Source organism: Gorilla gorilla, chromosome 10, assembly GCF_029281585.2.
Source record: "Gorilla gorilla gorilla isolate KB3781 chromosome 10, NHGRI_mGorGor1-v2.1_pri, whole genome shotgun sequence".
NCBI lineage: Eukaryota > Metazoa > Chordata > Mammalia > Primates > Hominidae > Gorilla > Gorilla gorilla.
In genome coordinates, this window is record NC_073234.2 from 86027775 (window position 1) to 86047585 (window position 19811).

General features: G+C 37.8%; 1 protein-coding gene across 3 annotated transcripts in view; it reads right to left on the minus strand.

Annotated features, from left to right (window-relative positions):
• PTPRR (protein tyrosine phosphatase receptor type R) overlaps positions 1-19811 on the minus strand; it is a 282554-nt gene that overhangs the window by 98636 nt on the left and 164107 nt on the right. For 2 of the 3 annotated variants that reach the window (XM_004053566.5, XM_055357042.2), the window contains 2 exons: positions 17436-17546; positions 9044-9312 (listed from right to left, as the gene is read on the minus strand). In XM_004053566.5, coding sequence (XP_004053614.2) covers positions 9044-9312; positions 17436-17546 — 380 coding nt within the window. Of the gene's footprint in view, positions 1-9043; positions 9313-17435; positions 17547-17831; positions 17847-19811 lie in introns of those variants that run through there. The other variant, XM_055357043.1, reaches the window with a different exon arrangement.

Here is a 19811-nt window from a genome sequence, read left to right on the forward strand (position 1 = left end):
GGAGTGTGAACTTAGCTCTGCTGTGACCTTTGGCAAGTACAGTAATGCTGTTGGTGCCCCACCCAGGTCGCCTTTCTCCAGCTGGTGCCCCATCCTCTCCTGCCCCACTGCTGGGAGGGTAGCCTGTTAGTGGTGCCCAGCTGCCACTTCACTGGAGCAGCCCCCTCAGCTGATGGGTGTTGCTGAGCCAGAGTTGCCTAGGAAGTTATGCCTCCACCATCCCTGGGTGGCCTGGAGTGAGTGGTTGGCTGGCATGAGGGTGCAGAGGCTCAGCCCCCTCACCTCAAGGTGAGACAACTGTCCATGAGGGGCCGCTCATGCTCAGAGATCCCTGTGCAATCAGGCTGAGGGTAGATGGCTGCTACCACCACCTCTTTGCTTGTCCTCTTCTCTGTTCTGCTTGCCCTGCTTTCCTAATAAGCTTCCCCTGAGAGCATCTTCTCAACACATCATTTGGACAAGAGCCCTTGTCTCAGGCTGTGCTTTTACAGAACCTCACCAAAGACCTAAGAGAAAGATTCTGGGCCCCATTTTTATTTGACAGAAAATGAGAGAGTTGGATCCATTTTCGATGATGGGTCTATTTAGTGAATATCTATCTATCTATCTATCTATCTATCTATCTATCTATCTATCTATCTATCTATTTTTCGAGACAAAGTCTTGCTCTGTTGCCCAGGCTGGAGTACAGTGGTGTGACACAGCTCACTGCAACCTTGAGCTCCCAGGTTCAGGATATCCTCCTGCCTCAGCCTTCTAAGTAGCCGGGAGTACAGGTAAACACCACCATGCCTGGCTAATTTGTTAAAAAATTTTTGTAGAGACGGGGTCTCACTATGTTGCCCAGGTTGGTCTCAAACTCCTGGCTTCAAGTGATTCTCCTGCCTTAACCTCCCAAAATGCTGGGATTACAGGTGTGAGCCACCATGTGCAGCCATGAATACAGATTTTAACTTCCAGGGTATTTTTTACACTTTATGCTCTGATATGCAGTCATATTAATTCTATTCCCTTCTCTTTACTCATATGTCCCAAAAAGAGATCAGTGGAGGAATGATTAAAGATTCTCCAAGTTAAAATCTTTAAGCATCAAAATGTACCTCTACTAGGGAAAGCAAGGCAGAGACATCAGGATATTCTGCCTTGCCAGGAGGAAATTGTAATACACAAAATCTTTTGAGTTTGAATGTAGAATGGTCAACATTTTCATGGCATGTGCTGTCTTTTCATTGCTTCCACGATTGCAGACAAATTTCTAGTTCTGATAAAAATCTCCCAAGCTCAGCAACCCCTAAGGAAACCTTTAGACTCACAATCCTGGGTGTTATATCATTTGCACAGTACTTATTGTAAATCATAACATGTATACCCTATTATGGTACAGCTTAAGAAAAGTTAGCGAATGTTTGTTCGTTGGATATCAGCAACCCTTGGGGGCCTGCTGAGACCTCCGTTTTGATAGAAAAAAACACCCATTAATATCATAGTCCTGATGGCCCACCAACTGATTACTGAGAAATGAAGTCAGGATGGAGAGTGCTACATTACAGTGTGCCACTCTTCCTTCCTGGACAGTGTTCTACCTCTCCTTGCACAGTGTTTACTCGTAATAGAAAATCAAGTGAGAAAAATGAGGAAATAATGTGAACATATCCAATTTGCCTGTTGATTTCCTTTCCATAAAATTGGCCATTAGCCATACAGTAGCCCAAAGGGAAAATGTGCAGAATCTTTCAGATTCATAAGCTCTAGAAAATGTACTTTCTAGAGTTTGAATGTGATTCCTCATTTAATGGGAATTTGGAACTCAGCATGTATACAATTTCCCTTAGAGTGATCAGTGGAGCATTTTGGGAGGGCAAGGATGGGACAAAAGACGAGAGGGAACATGAACTAACTGTGGCCTCACACTGTGCCAGTCACATGACATTTGTCATGTAGCTTAACTGTCCCAAGAGCTGTGCAAGGCACATGCTATGCTCCTCAATACAGGTGAATAAACAGGTTCCAACTTATATATGTGGTAGTTACAGAGCAAGTGTTTGAATTTGTACCTGGACTCACCATGAGAAATGAATGCATTTGTTAGACCAGAATTGATTAAATTGATACTGTTATTTATTAGATAACATTTACTGGCCAATTTATAAGTATGTACTTATAAATTACATGTAACTGTATATTTACAAATAGGATGAACAAAACTATGTCAATTGACAGTTAAAAATATAATGTTATATGACAGGCTCAACTGTAGCAATTCAGTAGAAAATGAGCTTCAACTCCTGAGTTCAAAAGTATAACTGACCTAGTGTAGGCTTGTGAAATGGAATCAGAGAACAAAAACAGAAAGAATATTAGATTTCCTTTTCCTTCTCAAAGACACCATGCCATTTTGTATTGATTGTTAATTTTGTAGTATCCTTTGAAGGTGGAGCAGATATTATTTTATAGATTGGGAAAACTATACTACAGAGGACTTAATTAATCTGTTGAGCCACTTATTTAATAAGTGTCAGAGGTAGTATTAGCTGAGACTCAGGTCTATAGTTTATCATTAAGCTATTGGTTCTTATGGAAGATTCTTTAGAAATAGATGAGATCTTCAGATGTGAAGCAACATTAATTAACTCCATAATATTTTTGAGTGTTTACTATGTACCGGGATTTACAGGAACCACAGGAGACACAGAGTATCTTGAGCCATAGTACCTGTTCTTAAAATTCTTGTCATCTGCTGAAAACATAAGACAAACCACTTAAAAACCAGTTCAAGTCCCTTTCTGAATGATTGTTCAATTAAAATCATTGCCAGAGGAGTGGTATATCTGAGAATTTATAGGTGTTATAAATCACTGTGGGCACGAATAGGTTACATGGCCAGTGGTAGGGGGTAAGTTTTGTGTTGGGCTCTGGAGACTAGAGATCGGTAGGCTGAGGGAAGAGGAAGGACCAGGCAAACAGAAATGCAAATGTGGACAGGAGCGCAGCACACAGAGGGGGATGGGGATGGAAACAGAGAGCATGGAATAGAAGGTTTATTTTGGGATGTAGTTGCAAATGGATTTGGAGCAAATGATCAGGGCCAGATGGTATAGGACCTCTGAGGCCCAACAAGATGGTCTATGCCTTATTCTGTAAGCAAATGGAGCCAAATGGGGATTTTTGCACAGCAAAGTATGATAATGAAAGATTGTTATAGCAAGATAAACCTGAAGACTATTGAAGGGGGAAAGAGAATTAGATACAGACAGATAAGATGAAATAAAATAATATATATGAAACATATTACATATATTAGTCCTAATATCATTTGTATAATTATATGACACAACAATTTAATCATGAAGTAATGAGAGCTGGGTCCAAGGTGATGATTACAGAAAGAGATAATCAATAATGAGAAAGTTGGAGGAGCAAGAATCAATATGATTTGGCGATTAGTTGGAAAAAGGGAGAAAAGAAGACTGAATTGCTATGTTTCTCATTTTTTTTTTTTCTTTTTGAGACAGGGTCTCACTCTGTCACCCAGGCTGGAATGCAGTGGCACAATCTCAGTTCACTGCAACCTCTGCTTCCCAGGCTCAAGTGATCCTCCCACCTCAGCCTCCTGAGTAGCTGGGACTACAGGCGTGCACCACCATGCCTGGCTAATATGTTCCTCTTTTTATAAGATTCTTTAATCTTCATAATTTCAGAGTGTATTCTTTATACTCAGTTAAGCAATCCATTTAGTCTCTAGATCTTATTTGACTTATCTTTTAATTTTAAAATTAGATTTTATGATTAATGATATCAAAGTGATAGATTCTCCCAATCAGGGATGAGAAATTTATATGACATGATCCAAAAGATTGGGACAAGTGACTTATAATGCAGCCTTTATGGTCTCCTGGTGATTTTAATGAAGCCATACTTTTATGCAATAAGTAGAAGATTATTACCTCACTCCAGGATCAAAAGATGGAGAGCTATTAAACATGAGCCTAATTTAAAGGCACCATTAGAACACACACACACACACACACACACATATATATATATATGTGTATATATATATGTGTGTGTGTATATATATATATATATATATAAATTAAATTTTAAGGCTTAAAACTGCCAGAAAAGTTTTCTGACTGCATGGAACACTGTACATTCTTCAAATTTGGTCACTCTTAAAACTCTTCATTATGCCATCTTGGCAGGGAATTGTGGTAGAAAAATGGGAGTGAGAATAGAACAGGAAGGGATGGTGGAATAGGCAAAGTGTTTCCCAGTAACTACTGGGAGTTAACCTGAGGTTAGTCATAAAAAAGAATCATTAATTGGTTAATTCACTCATTCAGGCATTTATCTCCAGGAGCTCCTGGTTTCCAGAAATTATATTCTGTATGTAACAGATAAGGAGACAATTCAATCATATATGTGTCCTCAAGAAGCTTAGAGTCTATTGGCTACAACAGATTAGTAAACCAGAACTTAAAGACAACAAATAAGTGCTATAAATACTGTATGCACACTGGGTTATGGAACTAAAGCAGGGGGGAACCTCCATACAGAAGAGAGGTAGCTGAATCAGTACTGGGCTGGAGGAAGAAGGAGGAGGCAGAGGGAGCCTCAAATTGGCTTCCAAGAGGAAGTGATGCTTGAATGCCCCTCCCTGTATTCCTACTCCCACTTTCACCTTTGGACCTTTGCTGTATTCGGGCTGCCAGGGTTTTTTGGTGTTTTATTGCATTTGAAGAAATCTGAGAGCAGAAAGCAGGGAAATTTGAGTCCTGTCATGGGCTTTGTGTTCTAAAGGCCAGGCCTTTGGTGGAAGGTGGCATCTCAGGGTGTGGATGTCAGATAAGGTAGAATATGAAATAAGCCAGAGTAGGGTTTTCTATTCCCAAAGCCTAAGAAAACGCCCATGGGCTCAGGGGAGGGTGAAGTGTTAGAGCGGCTGCTTTGTGGGTGCAGGTGAGACCCCTGGATCCTTCACCGCTGAGCCCTGGGAAGTGGGGGACCCTCAATAGGAAGACTGTGATCCTTGGTAGAGCCATGAGAAATGGCTGGAAAGTGTTTCTGGGGGATCAAGTCTTAGATATGCCCAGGTTTTCCTATGCCTCCATTTGGGGTAGAATAGTGAGATGATTCTTGGGCATCTAACAGTGGTTTGGATACAACTGAAAAAGAGGAAGAGAGAGAGAAAAGGAGAAAGCAACTGCTGGAAATGAAGGGGCTGCATGAATAGCAACAGGGAACAACATGGTGGTAACTGTCCTGGGAATACTTATGAGAACCAAAGAGATAATGGACATTTTAGCAGATGACAATGTGCACAGATGACATCAAGGCAGATAGGGGCCTTACTCTTCATGTTGAGAAAGTCTCCTTAAAACGTAGAGGAAACCCTAGGAAACCAGAAGTAGGTTAGGTGAATCAGAAAAGGGCTGAGATTGAGTTTCTACCATTTAGGTGAAACGGCATCTAGCAAAAAAGCTTAGGTTGAGTTACAGAAAAATAAAATTGCATTTCTTGTTTTTTTGATTTGTAGACCCAGATTCATGCCCACTATATTGGTGGTAATTTTCAAGGGCAAGGAGGAGTAGGGAAAAGGACAGGTTCTAGGCAGGTATTAATTCTTAGGCTTAAAAGAGAATGGCATGGTACCTGGAAAAATGTCCAAGTAGCAGGATGAGTCCAAGGGGGTGTTTAGCAGGAAATAGGGGTGAACATAGGCTGCCAAAGGCCAGATCAGAAAGGGCTTCATATTTCATAAGTAGAAATTATCAGTTTCTTCCTGAAGGCAGTGTGGAAACACTGAGGAATTTTATAAAGAGAAAAACACTCAAATATAATTTAGAAAACCAGTTTGAGAGGTCTAGAGAGTGGACTGGAAAAAAACAGAATTCAAGGTGGGGACCAGGAGGAGACTGGCTAGAATTAGGGAGATCCTGAGTTCTCAGTGGGATTGGGGTTGGACGGGGGGAACAGCTGGGAGAGGGTGCCAGGTCTTCATAATGTTCGGCTATATGGGGAGGGGGAAAAACAACACGGAGGAGCTGAGGATATTACTGGTTTCAGAGACTCACAATTTAAAAAGAAGAGAAAGGATTTGATGAGGAAGGTCTTGAGTTCCATTTCTGAATGTTTTAAGTTGGTAGTGTTTAAGAAAGGTCAGAGTAGCGACACAGAGTTCAGAGCTGAAATATGGGTCTGGATTTCAACAGAAAGGTAGATTGAGCTAAAGGTACTTTTTCAGGAATCACTAAAAGGTAGTAAGATAAGAAGTGGCCGTGGTTGGGTGATTCAGGGAGGAGAGAAGAGGACACAGAATGAAACTCTGAGGTTAACAAGAGAAGGGAATCTGGAGGAGACCGAAGGTAGCCATGCAAGAAACAGAAAAATGATATATATGAGGCCAAAGGAGGAGAGAAGTTTAAGAAGGAGATAGTTATTAGTGCTAGATGGGAAATGAAACATGTGCTTTGGATTTGGTAGTGAGACCATTGATAATTAACTTGATAATCGAGGATGTGAGAGAAGCAATGAGAATGAAAGGTGGGAGAAGAACAATGAGGCAGCAAGTACACTCTGTTCTTTTAAGACATGTATTTGAGAAAGGAAGGAAAAACAATACCAGAGGAGGCACTGGATTAAGGGAGTGTCTTTAATACAAAAAAGAACAACCTATTTGTATGCTGAGGGAACAGCATTAGAAAAGAGGGTACAGTTGAAGGTGGAGGAGGAAAACTGATGAAGTTACTAGGGTTGAGGGGAATGACCTGGAGCCCTTGTGGAGAGAATAGTCTTTTCCTGCTCTGAGGTGGAAGAAAGTAGGAGGTGAAGTGTGGGATGCAGTGAAGTTGTAGATAAGGGGACAGAGAATCTATTTAACACTGATTACACACTTGCTCTGCTAGAATCCCCCACGTGGACCAAAGAGACGGGTATGATTCCGTCCTTGTATTCGCCCTTCTCAAAGATTCACTTTAATGAAATGAATAAGCGAATATTTAACCTTATACTCCTTTAAACTGTAGACCAACATGTCCAGCAGTGGTCTACAGAGGGCAGGATGCTGGGAATGGCTACTTTCCTAGACAATTTTATTCTGACCTTGCTTAGAATTGGTAGCGCATGATGATAATAAAAATTTGTCTTTTAATCAGTTTCATTATGACCCTTCATTCTACTATAGATAACATGGCCTCTTATTGCCTGCAGACCCTTTCTTGCCACCGGCCCTTCGTTCATCACTGATGCCCAGGTCTCTGCTTCAAAGTTCCTCTTTGAAGCAAACATAAAAGCACAAAAATAATGTGGATAACCAGAGTAAAAGAACCAGAAAGAAGCTAAAAAATCAAGTTAAACCTCTTCATCTTTTAGAAGAAAATGAGGTCCAGATGAGTGAATGACTCAGGTGAGGCCACCAAACCCAGGAACGGCAGGGCTGGGTCTGGAATCCAGTTCTCCTGACTCCCAGTTAGCCTTAGGGAGAAAGTTCCATTTTCTCTACCTTTCCACACTGAATCACAAAAAGCAATTTAGTGATATCTACGTAAGTGAATGTCACATGGAGACCCACATCGCCCATCAAGAAACCACAGGTATTTTAGGGGAGGAGGTGGAAAGAATGACTTGATCAATCTCTGTTTTCTTCCTGTTGTGGAGTCAAAGGGTTCAGTGTTTAAGGACCTTTAGAGATAAACACATTCCTTTATTTTTATGTCATCCATTGTTCCTTGGCAATACTTTCAAATAATTATGAAGGATCAATTTTGTATTCTGCAGTTCTTAAAATCCCAAGCTATATTTTTTGAAGGGTGTGTTTGTGTGTGTAAACCATAACTATTTGCATAGGGCATTGTGAGGTATCATGGGAAATATATTCAAAATTTATATATGTGATTTAAAAACCTCAGGCAACAAAATATATGGGATTAGAAAATGGAGACATGGAAAATAAGAGGAGAATGAACCTGGAATATTACTTTGAGAACTTACTCTCCCACTACCCTGGTGTTCAAAGTTGGATACACTACAAGTCATATTTTAAATATAAAATTAAAGCTTCTTATTTTAAGAAACACCATGGGAAAGCTTTACTTAATATTTTTGAGAGGCAAAGAATTAGTCTCTCATTTATGTATTTTGCAAATCCAAGTTTTCTTACATTGGATTTGCTTTTAATGGAAATGTATTGGTATAAAGTGAATCACATGTATAATACATCACAAAAAAGGTAAGGCAACAAAAATAATGTCATGGATTTTTTTTTTTTTTCTTTAGATAGAGTTTCACTCTGTTGCCAAGGCTGGAGTGCAGTGATGCTATCTCGGCTCGCTGCAACGTCTGCCTCCCAGTTTCAAGCAATTCTCACATCCCAGCCTCCCAAGTAGCTGGGATTACAGGCATGCGCCACCTCACCTGGCTAACTTTTGCATTTTTAGTAGAGATGGGGTTTTGCCATATTGGCCAGGCTGGTCTTGAACTCCTGGCCTCAAGTGATCCACCCACCTCAGCCTCCCAAAATACTTGGATTATAGGCGTGAGCCACTGTGCCCATCCAATGTCATGGATCTTGATACTGAATGTTTGTTGTGGTTAAAAAATGCAGAGCTAAAACTTTAAAAAAAATTAATCTGTGGCATCAACTCCTGCCTAACTCCAGACAATGTGGGCTTTTGCAGGAAACACTCTGAGTTCATTCTCAGTCTTCTACCTACCAGAGTTTCATGACAATTAAACAAGATAACATCTTGTGAGGTCAGTGAACCTCAATAACCTAGAAATTGTCTTGTAGTTGAAGATGAACTTTGCTTGGATCTACACCATCTTGAATCTAGACAAGCTTAACAGAATCAGACATACCTAACAGATTTTATCTAACACAGTTGGATTCCTTTGGGAGACAAGAAACACTACTTCATCTGACTGTCCATTTAGTGGTGAACAATTCTACCCAATTATGTCAATCATTACTAGTTCTTTCTTTTTTAGTTGATGAATACTCTTTTTATAAAAAGCCACATGTAGGGTATACAGAACAAGCTCTTACCTCTCTTGAAGTCCTATGGGCTTCATTTTGAAAGGAGAAGGGCAAACAGAGGTAGCGGTGGTAGCTTTGATCTCAGGAGCACCTCGGCCTTGAGGGTCCACGACAACATTCAGTACCTTTGGGGCCTGCTCAGGTTGGACCATGCTGTGGACTGTCTTTGCCTCGGACAGTGCTGGCTGTAATGTGATGGGCGATAGGTGGATCTCCTGGTTTTTCTCTTTGTCTTGTCTTAAGGAAAGCTGAAACCTTTCTTTTAATCTGTAAAGAATCTATAGAAGGAGATACAAAAAACTCCTGTCACATTTTCTCACACTAAACAAGAGTATGATCTCCTCCACCCCACCCTGGCAGACAAACCAAAATAAAGGCTTAACGATAAAGTAAACAAAGCCCTCTGAGAGATGATTTCTCAGTTTCATGGTATTGAGATTTTTCTCAAGACAGTATACTTGGTATTTCCAGTTATGCTGCACATATGTATCAAATAATTGTGCACATGAATCTGTTCCACAAAGATATATTCAAAAGTAAATTTAACCAATTTTATGAAAAATGCCAGATGTTAGTTTGGTCACATGGGGAAATGGTAGGCTTATAGAAGGAATAACCATAAAACACAGGTCTATGACATTTATAGAAATGGAGATATACATCCAACATGGCTTAGTAGAAAAAAGTAGTCTTGCAAGTATTAATAAAATAATAGTTACGCCATAAACCACAGTTTCTTATGTTGGTAAATCTCTGCATTAGTCATATATCAACTTGAGCATCTGGTAAATACTTGACAAATTAAATTTAGGGTATCTATGAAAGAATAATTTGGACAACCAGAATTTTTATTCTTACCACTTTGCCCTCTTAAATTTTAATATTTATTTTATTTTATTTTATTTCGATACAGGATCTGGCTCTGCTGCCCAAGTGAAAGTGCAGTGCTGTGATCATAGCTCACTGTAACCTCGAGCTCTCCTTAAGGGAAAAGACTATGTACCTACGAGATAGAACTAGAAATGCATATTAAACACTGAACTCCTAAGAAAAGAAAGACATTTTATTGTTTTTTATGTCAGTCCACCTCCTTGTAATCTGGAAACTTTCATACTGGTGATATTCATTGACTCTGGTAGGGTAAAGTTAAAGCTTAAATTTTGAAAAAAAGGTGGATTTGGAATATTCGCATGATAAATATTAATCACATGAATGAGAAAGAAAAGATGTCTGATATTAAGTAAAAGGTCTTCTTACCTTTATAATAATTACTTTCAAGCAAGTGTAATGTGTTTTCTTTAAGCTATAGGATGGAAAAGACTGAAGATGAATGCCTTTATCACGTGCATAGTGTCTAAGGTTTTTAACTTACTGCTTCTCTTCAGTTTCCATGACCTTCACGGTGTAAAAACAAAACCTGCACTAGAACAGTATCAATCAGATGATACATATATTTTAGGCTTATTGTGTTCAGCTAAACATTTAATTACTAAATGATGAGGCAACAGAATTTAAAATATTGTTTTAGTTGCAAGAAAGTTATTTTCCCAAATGAAGAAACAAATATATCTGTACCTTTACAAAAATACACTTAGAAGATAAGGCGTATATTATATATTTTAAGCTCTTCACATCTAAATATAATATGCATATGAGAACATTTGCTTGCCTGTTTACACTTGGATTTTGGAGAAATATGAATGAATAACGAAAATGGGAAAGCCAAGGAAATCTTGACCTTCTCAATTGTTCTTGACAGGTCAATTTTATGATTTATATTAGTGTAAAACAAAGTCTAGTCCAAAGTCCTTCCTTACCATTCATGAGCTTATGTTTTTGATGAGAAACCTTTGTAACATATTTTCCAATCAGTCATCTGTTTACTTCATGTCTGGTTACAGGTCAACTTTGCAACCTGTCTCCGTGTAGTATGTGTACAAACTGATTTCTACATCTTTAGGGAAAAGTAGAACCTGGAGAATGTATGATGTATATAAGATAGTGTTTAAAAATACTCAAGAGATTGGGCTGTCTGAAAAAATATGGAAAAAATGGAAGAGATTGCTACTTGGCAATAGGGTAGTTGTCATGAAATTAAGCTATAAGGCAGTGATTCTCAACTGGCAGGGATTTTGCCCTCAGGAAATGTTTGGCAGTGTCTGGAGGTATTTTTGGTTGTCATATTTTCAGGGTGTGGGGGAAGGAGAAGGGAAAGGGTGCTACTGGCATCTGGTAGGCAGAAGCTAACTACCTTTACAATGCATTGGAAAGGCTCACACACCCCCGCCAACAGAAATAGTAACTCCGAAATGTCAGTAGTGTTGTTTGTAAAACCCTGATGTAAGGGATCATAAAATTTTTGTGGTGTAATCTCCTCATTTCACATTTAAGTCCTGAGCTGTTGGATGAGTTATGGAGGTTTGGAAAGAAAACCTAGAATCCGAGTTTTCTGACTTCCAGGTAGGTGATCATTCAACTCTATTGTTTCCTCCAAATTCTCATGTCCTTCTTTGAAACCTCTTTCCGAAAGCATCTGGAAAAGTGTGTCAGAGATTTTTCTCTGCACAGATTGAGATCTGGAATATAGCATATTCATATTTCTCTATGGGAATTCACTTTGTTGAAAAACTCAACCTAAAAGCTTACCGTAGCAACGGCAAGTCAACATTTTGCCTTCATCTCCAAGAGCTTGTTTGACTCTTGGACTGGAATAAAGTCATGTAATAATTTAAAAAAGGAAAAGAGAACAGATTATTGAATGAGAGGAGCTGTAAAACTCAAACTATAGCAAGAGAAAGAAAATAATAGTGGGAACAAAAAAACCAGAGGAACACAGAAATGGGAGGAAGCTAAAAAAATTCGATGAAGCTTTTCTGCAGCTTAAAATTTTCGTTCAAAAATCTCATGAGTAACACAAAACATTCTGTTTGGATTACAATGTGTTCAGATTTCAAAACGATGCCACCAACCACTAGTCTTTAACATTTGTTCTTTACAGTGTTTTACAATTAGTTCTGAAAGAGTTCATTCACTCTTTTAATTTAATAATCGTGAGTCAATCCCTACTACATTCCATAAACAAGATATTGTAGATGCAAAAGTAACACAGAACTCTGTCTTCTGGGAATTCATAGGCTTCCAGAACAGATAAATGTGTAAAAATTATGTTCAGTACAAAGTACTAAGTACAAAAATAGAGGTGTGCCCACAGCACAGAGGTATAATGTGGCACACATTTACCAGTTCCATCTGGGTAGAATGGCTCTGATAAATACAGCCATTCGCATCTGCTACTACTGGAGTTATTTGTGGCCAGAAATATATGTTCACAAGACAGAGTGATAAGACTAACAACAACAACAACAACAACAAAAAAACAACAACCACAGTTTGACTCCTTTATGAAAACAAATGGAATTATGGTAAAGAATGCTGACTTTCAATTTAGATAGACTTGGGTTTGAATTTTTACCACTTCCTACTCTGCCACCCCCATATCCACCCGTTGCATGTTCTTGGTCAAGTCATTTATTTTTTCTGAATCTTAGTTTTCTCATAAGTAAAATTAGGAAACTAAAACATGTTAGGCATTTAGTACTGCAGTAAATTTAGTACCAGTTTAGTACCAATAAGTGTGCAATAAATGCAAGAAACTAATTTTTAATGTTATTACTATTAAGACAATTGTATTCTTCTTAATACAGAAAAAAATTGAAAATTAATTTGAGATATATGCCTACTTAACCAATCATTCCAGTTAGGAATCTGGTCCTCGTTCCCTTTGTCCCGAGGGATTATATTTAACAAATGAGAAAATTATGTCCACCTTTGACATGTATTTATTACATGATGTTAAGGCTATAGCAGGTGGTTCAATGTAGGATTTCTTGCTGCGGCTACCAGACTACAACTAGAGAAACTCTTTCCCTCCCACATGGATGACTCTCCTATGGGTCTAATATGCCAGTGTTTTCATTGATCCAAACAACTATTTTCATGTGATTTCTAAAACTGCTTTCCAGAAGCAATCTGGCCTGTAGACATCTCTAGCTACATTTCATAAATGTCTTTGTACTTGTTAATAAACCTGTAAGGACATTTGGATGTCTAATTTAGATGATAAATGGTGTTCTTTCTATTATTTGTTCAAGTTTAAGAACTAATTCTTCTTAGTAAGTTTCTTTCATCTAAAACAGACTGAATGGATTGGAAGTTGCCCACACATTTTTTCTTGGAAAACTGTATTTTTCTATTTGTCGCTCCACCCACTGCACATTCACATTTGTGAGGTGCTAAATAAGTCAGCATATTTGAAAATGTCATGCCTGTCTAATTTTATGCCTGGCAACATTTTTTTTTGTATTTTAAGGAAAGTAAACAATATGCCACTTTTCAAAAATTTTGCCAAGTCTTATGTTGTTGTTACATAGCACATACAACCTTCCATTACAGCAATTTACCTATATAATTTTATAATAAAACCCATGCTTTTCATTTCTACGGCATGTAGGAATGCCAATGCAAATGGAGGCACTTGATTTTTTATAAATATAATCAATGCCAGGGGGAAAATTCTGAGTTATATCTTTCCTTTGTCATGGAATCAACAAAACTATGGGAAACAGAGTTAGAATACATGTGTTTCAGAATCACGAAAGTGATAGTACAAGTATCACTGAGAAATGCACGTGAAACATTTACTTTAAATCAAGCTTATTATCAAAATAATTTGAACACTTAGAAAGATGAGCTTATTTTAGATAATCGCTTTGACATGTCCCTAAACATGAACTCTTGACTCCTCTGTGGTAAGTTCCATCAGATAAACTTGGCTTTGTGCTAATCCTATTAGGTAGTACTTCTTTTCTTGTGAATATGAACTTCCCGTCTGTGTGCTGCCGGTTCCTCTGTTACTTTTCAGAATTTGTTTTTATTTATATATTTTTCAGAGGCAGAGAATCTGTAGCCCAGGCTGGAGTAAAGTGGCATGATCATAGCTCACTGTAACCTCAAACCCCTGGGCTCAAGTGCTCCTCCCCCTCAGTCTCCTCAGTAGCTGGGACTATAGGCATGTGCCATCAGCCTGGATGATTTTTTAAACCCTTTTTTTTTTTGTAAAGACAGGGTCTCACTGTGTTGCCTAGGCTAGTTTTAGACCCCTGGGCTTATGCAATTCCCCTGCCTCTGCCTCCCAAGTGCGGGGATTACAGGCGTGAGCCACTGCACTTGGTCCCCCTGTTACTTTTAAAAGTGACTCTTTCAAATTAAAATTGAAGATAGTGTTTGAAATCCATCTAATTATTTCTTTCATTTGTTTAAGAACCATCTGAACACGCTCATCCTCATTCCGAACATGTCCCTCTCCCAGGAAATGAGAGCATTTCCACACAGGCAGGGAAGCCAAATAACCTAGGAGTCATACTTAATTTTACTCCCGTTGCTGAGGATTGGGACACAGCAAGTTTTGTCGGTTCTACTTTCAAATAGATCTCTATCCTTCACTTCTCTCCTTCCCACCACCCACCCCTGTTCTATGCCACCAGCATCTTCTTCACTGGGATATTGCAGAAGCCTCCAGAAAGATCCTCCTCCTTCCACAACTCTCCCCATCCTCTGTCCACCACCACTTTCTACCAGAAGAAAATGTGATCTTTTAAACACACACAGCAGATCATATCAAGGCTCTGCCTAAAACATTCTTCCCCTAGAGCCTGAACAGGCTAAGCTTATTCTAACTGCACCCACAGTACCCTCTGCCCAGGGGTCCTTTACTCACATATTCACCCATAGGTCTCAAACATCTCAGGTTGCTCTGCTCCACTCACTCATTATTATGGTTTCTTCTTCATAGCACTTATCAACATTTGATTTTTTTAATTAATATACTATTTTTTAGAGTAGTTTTAGGTTTACAGAAAAACTGAGCAGAAAATACCAAGTTCTCATATACCCTTCTTCCCTATCTCTTCATTTTCCCCTGTTATTAACATCTTGCATTGGTGTGATTCATTTGTTGCAACTGATGAACCAATATTGATGTATTATTATTAAAGTCCATAGTGTAGATAGTGTAGATTAGAGCTCACTCTTCATACCTTGTACAGGTTTTGAAAAATTCATAATGTCATGTATTCATCATTACAGAAAATAGAATAGTTTCACTGCCCTAAAATCTGCTGTCCCCTACCTAATCGTTCCCTTTCTCTGAAATCTCTGGCAACCACTGATATTTTCACTATCTCTATAGGCTTGACTTTTCCTGAATGTCATATAGTTGGACTCACATAGCATGTTCACCATTTGATTTTTTAAAATTAACTTAATTATTTTCTATGTCTCCCTCTAGAGTAAAGACTTCAAGAAAATAGGGATCTTATCTGTCTTGTTTTCTCCTTTGCCCACAGCACCAGCAACAAATAGACCCACAGAGAATATTCTGCAGGAATCTGTTGATTGAATGAATAGATGAATCCACCTGCTAACCCAATAGAGAACAATCACCTATACTTCTGAAATGCTCTTTTCTTGATTTGTTCTAATAATGTTAGAGTCGACTTCCCTAAGTTTCTGACCTTTACATTGATGTTTTGCAAATATCGGGAAAGGAAGAGTCATCCTCTGGCCCCAAGTGTGGTTGAGGGTGTGACTACTATAGGTCCTTTTGCCACAAGACCAACATAGGCATTTATCTAGTTACATTCAGTACATGAGCACGCCCTGAGTTAGAAATGCAGAATCTGAAACACATTCTATATGTTAATAGCAAGCTCTGCTCTGTTTCTGCTGCCCTTTAGTACTCAAAGGCTGGGCGTGACTCTGCTTTCCCACTTCCCTTCTTCTATCCTTGCCTTTGCTCTTCTGAATCACATCCATTGATCCCCTGAATATTTTCCACTTTTATCACTTTCAATTCCTTTCTATTCTCCCCCTCCTCTTATCCTTTCTCATCTGCAAAGCAGAAAAACACCCTAATTGTGACTGACAAGAGAGGGAACAGCATTTGAGATTTCCCATATGAAGGAAGGAAGCATCACGTATATTAAAATGCAATTAACCATAACAAGGAACTACGTCCTTTAAAACAGAGATGCCCAGAAGACGCTGCCATAATTTCCCAAAACCTCCAACTTTCTCTCATTAAAATTCTTTCCTCTTAATCTCTGCCATGTGAAATACAAAAATCAGTTTTTACTCAATTCTAAATTATTCTTTTGTTTATTGAGTCACAATTCTTAGAATTTTTTTTTTTTCTTAATGCTTGACCCATAGGAGCTACCTCTGAATTCATTATGGTGGAAGATTTAGGGTACTCTTGTTACATCACATATTTTAAACTCTAGAAAACATGCTTATCTTCACCCTGTTTAAGACTGTGCTTGTTTTATATCCTCTAAGTTTAGCCCATGCAGCCTGTCTTTCCAGAGGGAGCCCCAATCTTTCTAACAGTAACCCCTTCCCAGTAGGGGAAGCAGAAATAAACAAAATCCAATAAAACACTTAGCAACATTGTTGATTGTGGAGAGAAATAAGTAACATAATGACTTTTGGGGGGCACTTAAAAACTAAGGAAGAAGTATTTATTTAAATGTACAAAATTAAAAAGAACATAGCTCAAAGGGAAAAAGGACATTAAAACCTATTTGTAAACTCTAATTATTATATTACATCTTGAAATTTTCAAATGAGTAGGAACATCTTATTCTACCCTAAAGATACCGTTAATTCATTCAATGCCAAATAGTACTGCTTAATTTAGTGGGTTAAGTTTGTTTTGGGTTCTATTTTTAAAATTAGAAACATGCTTTTAAAGGCTACACATTATTACTTACAGAGCTATTCCAGCATATACATTTATACTTTTGTACTATTTATCCACCTTAAAAATGAATTAGTAGTCTACCTAACTTAGCCTTTGAGGGTATAATCATCTCCTTTTCATAGAATGCTTTCAAGTCCTTTTACAAATAAGGAAATCAACCATTCCTTAGGGAGTAATCTTGTCTCAAAGACATCTTTCTTTTTAAATTTTTTCCTGAGTTCCATAAAGATGATATAAAAGGAGAAATAAAGTAAACCCAAAGTGTGCCCGTGAGACTTTACTGACTTTGAGGGCTTCAGTGACCTCAGTAAATCACTTTCTAAAGCTTCATTCACAGAGTTGATCAAGTTACTAAAAACTGCATTGCAATTACAGCCTTATTATTCAGGTCAGCATCCTTAATTCCATAAGCTCTCCTTTAGCAATCGCTCTGATGTCAGATATGAAATATTCCTAATCTAGCAGGATCATAGTCTTCCTTCTGCTCGGAAGCATTTTAACACTCATTTGAATGGCAATGTACCCACTAATATCAAGCAGTGGGCTGAGCAAAGGATAAAATATACAAAGAAGCAAACTTACCATCAAACACGTTACTATAATAACAAAGATGCTGAGAAAAATGACAACAGCATAAAATCCTTCTTTGCTCCAGATTTTGTCCGCTTCATGCTGCCCTTGTAAAACATTTTTCTTTAAAAGCAAAACAGAAAGTCCGACGTTAAATGAGAGCTTGAGAAAACTGGCGTTCTTATCAGACACTAAACATATTTTTAGCCTTATTCCATTCAGTGTAGTGCAACACACCTACACCCCCCGCTGCCAGAGCTGCTTCTCAAACTGATCTAAGACAACAGACTGCCATCCTTATATATCAAGAAATTATTTAGTCTCCTATACAGGAGCAAGTGTGCCTGACATGGCATCCGCAGGTCCCAGGCTTTCTAAACATCCCTCAGCGTCTCTCTTGGAAACTACCTGGTTCATAGGTAAGAGAGTTCTGTTCTTTTCTGTGTGGAGAAAATTGTTTCTGATTTCCTTACTCTGTTTTAAGTCCCCTCCCACAACATCAGCACCCTGGATTACGTGCTGTACTACCGTTCTTTACTTTTAAACAAAAGTGAAACAAGTGCAAACAAAAGCTTGTGGTGTATTAACAAATACAGCAACAATGCTAGCATTATTTCCTTCTTTCTTTTAATCACATCCTTTTTTTTCAAATAGAGTCTCTGCTGTCAAAACCTGACTAAAATATCATCTCAACAATATATATTGTTAGAATATCACATATTTTTCTAAAGTAACACGGAACATTAAAAAGTTTAGAATTATTTGTCAATAAAAGGTAGAATACACAGGTTTATTTTTATTTGTATCATTTTTGTTCCACTTTGGGGGTGGAAGAGCAGAGAAGAAGCATGAATAAAGTGTGCATGACTCTATTAATTTTATTTTATTAATTTTTTTTAAAGAAGCACATTGACTAAAATCCATTCTTAGATTAAAATTCAGTTGTATAATTTAGTGACAGTATAGATTTATAGTTAACGAAACTAACTTGAAACCAAATAGTCCATGATTAGGAAAAACATATAAAGGCTAAATCAAGTCAAATGCTTTAACTCATCTAAAATTTCATTTTGTTGAAGGTTGCTTTTTTATTCGCTTTAGTGAGAGTACATATCTGTCCTTGGATATTGTTTCCAGTGATTAAGAAGACCAGGAGTAAAACACGTCTTGTAGGTGTCTGAACTTTGAAATCATTGCTAATTTATTTTTAAGGCTTTTAAAAAATAAAATATATCCAACATTTATAAATCAGACAAAAAATTTACCTTGAAAAATTTTTTATGAGAACTTTCATTCTGGAATGCAAGTGTGTTTTGGTGGGAAGATAAGCAAGGCTGAACAGAAAAGATTTTTGAGTTCAATTGTGATTACAAAAATTATTTGGAGAAAGCCTTTATTAAATGCTAACGTAATCAGGATTCTATTTTCTTTACTTGTAAAACACCGATGTGCTCACTAATTATAGTAGAATAGTATCTGGTCTACTTTCTAAGACATAGATAGATGCATAGATACAAGAAATGATTTAGATATGTATTTTAAAGATATATAAATGATAAATCGATGGAGAATCTGAAAACACTTGATTGATAAAATGATTAGAAACCAAGTACCCTGCTGCAAAACAACTTTGGGTTCAAGCGACAAATTTTCTTTCACCTCTTTGATGTCAGCCATGTCGTTTTTTTTAATTCCAATGTCTCTATAAGCATAGCTGGAAACTAATAGAAAACTCTTGCAGAAATCAGGTATAAATATGGAAATGAATTTTTTACAGGCAACAAAATAGCATCCATTGTTTGCTATAAAAGCAAACTAGTTAAGCCTTCAAGTAGGCAGCATAAATTTGTCAAATTTAAGTATAAGGAGTTGAGCTTAAGCCCATGTAAAATTTGGATAAAAAGGGGTGGTTAGGTGGGTGGAAAGAGATTTTGTGTTCCTAACCCGATTTGGTTCATTTTTTTTTCTTGCTGTAGTTCTACAACTCCTAGAATATCAACATGTTCCTTTCTGCTTAAGACAAACCTGTTTTGTTTTCTTTTTTAACTGAAGCAGTAATGATGAAAGAATTAACTCCCACCCTCCCATCCCCCACTCCCAGTTAGAAAGACACGTTTTAAACTCCTAGAACTTAGTCACTGCACTTTCTTGGTAAATAGATTTCTTTCTGAGTCATGCTACTCCTGCTGAACACTACTATATTTGTACAGAGATCGAAAAAACTTGATAAGGGCAGGGTAATAAATGGAAAAGTTTGTAGTTAAGAGCTCACAAATCAAAAGACTATAATTCACAAGAATCTTCAATCTAACCTTTGCATAGGGTTAACCCCATGCTTTTTATATTTTGTCAGTTGGCCGAGAGTTGAATAATTCAGAGGCTCTGTTG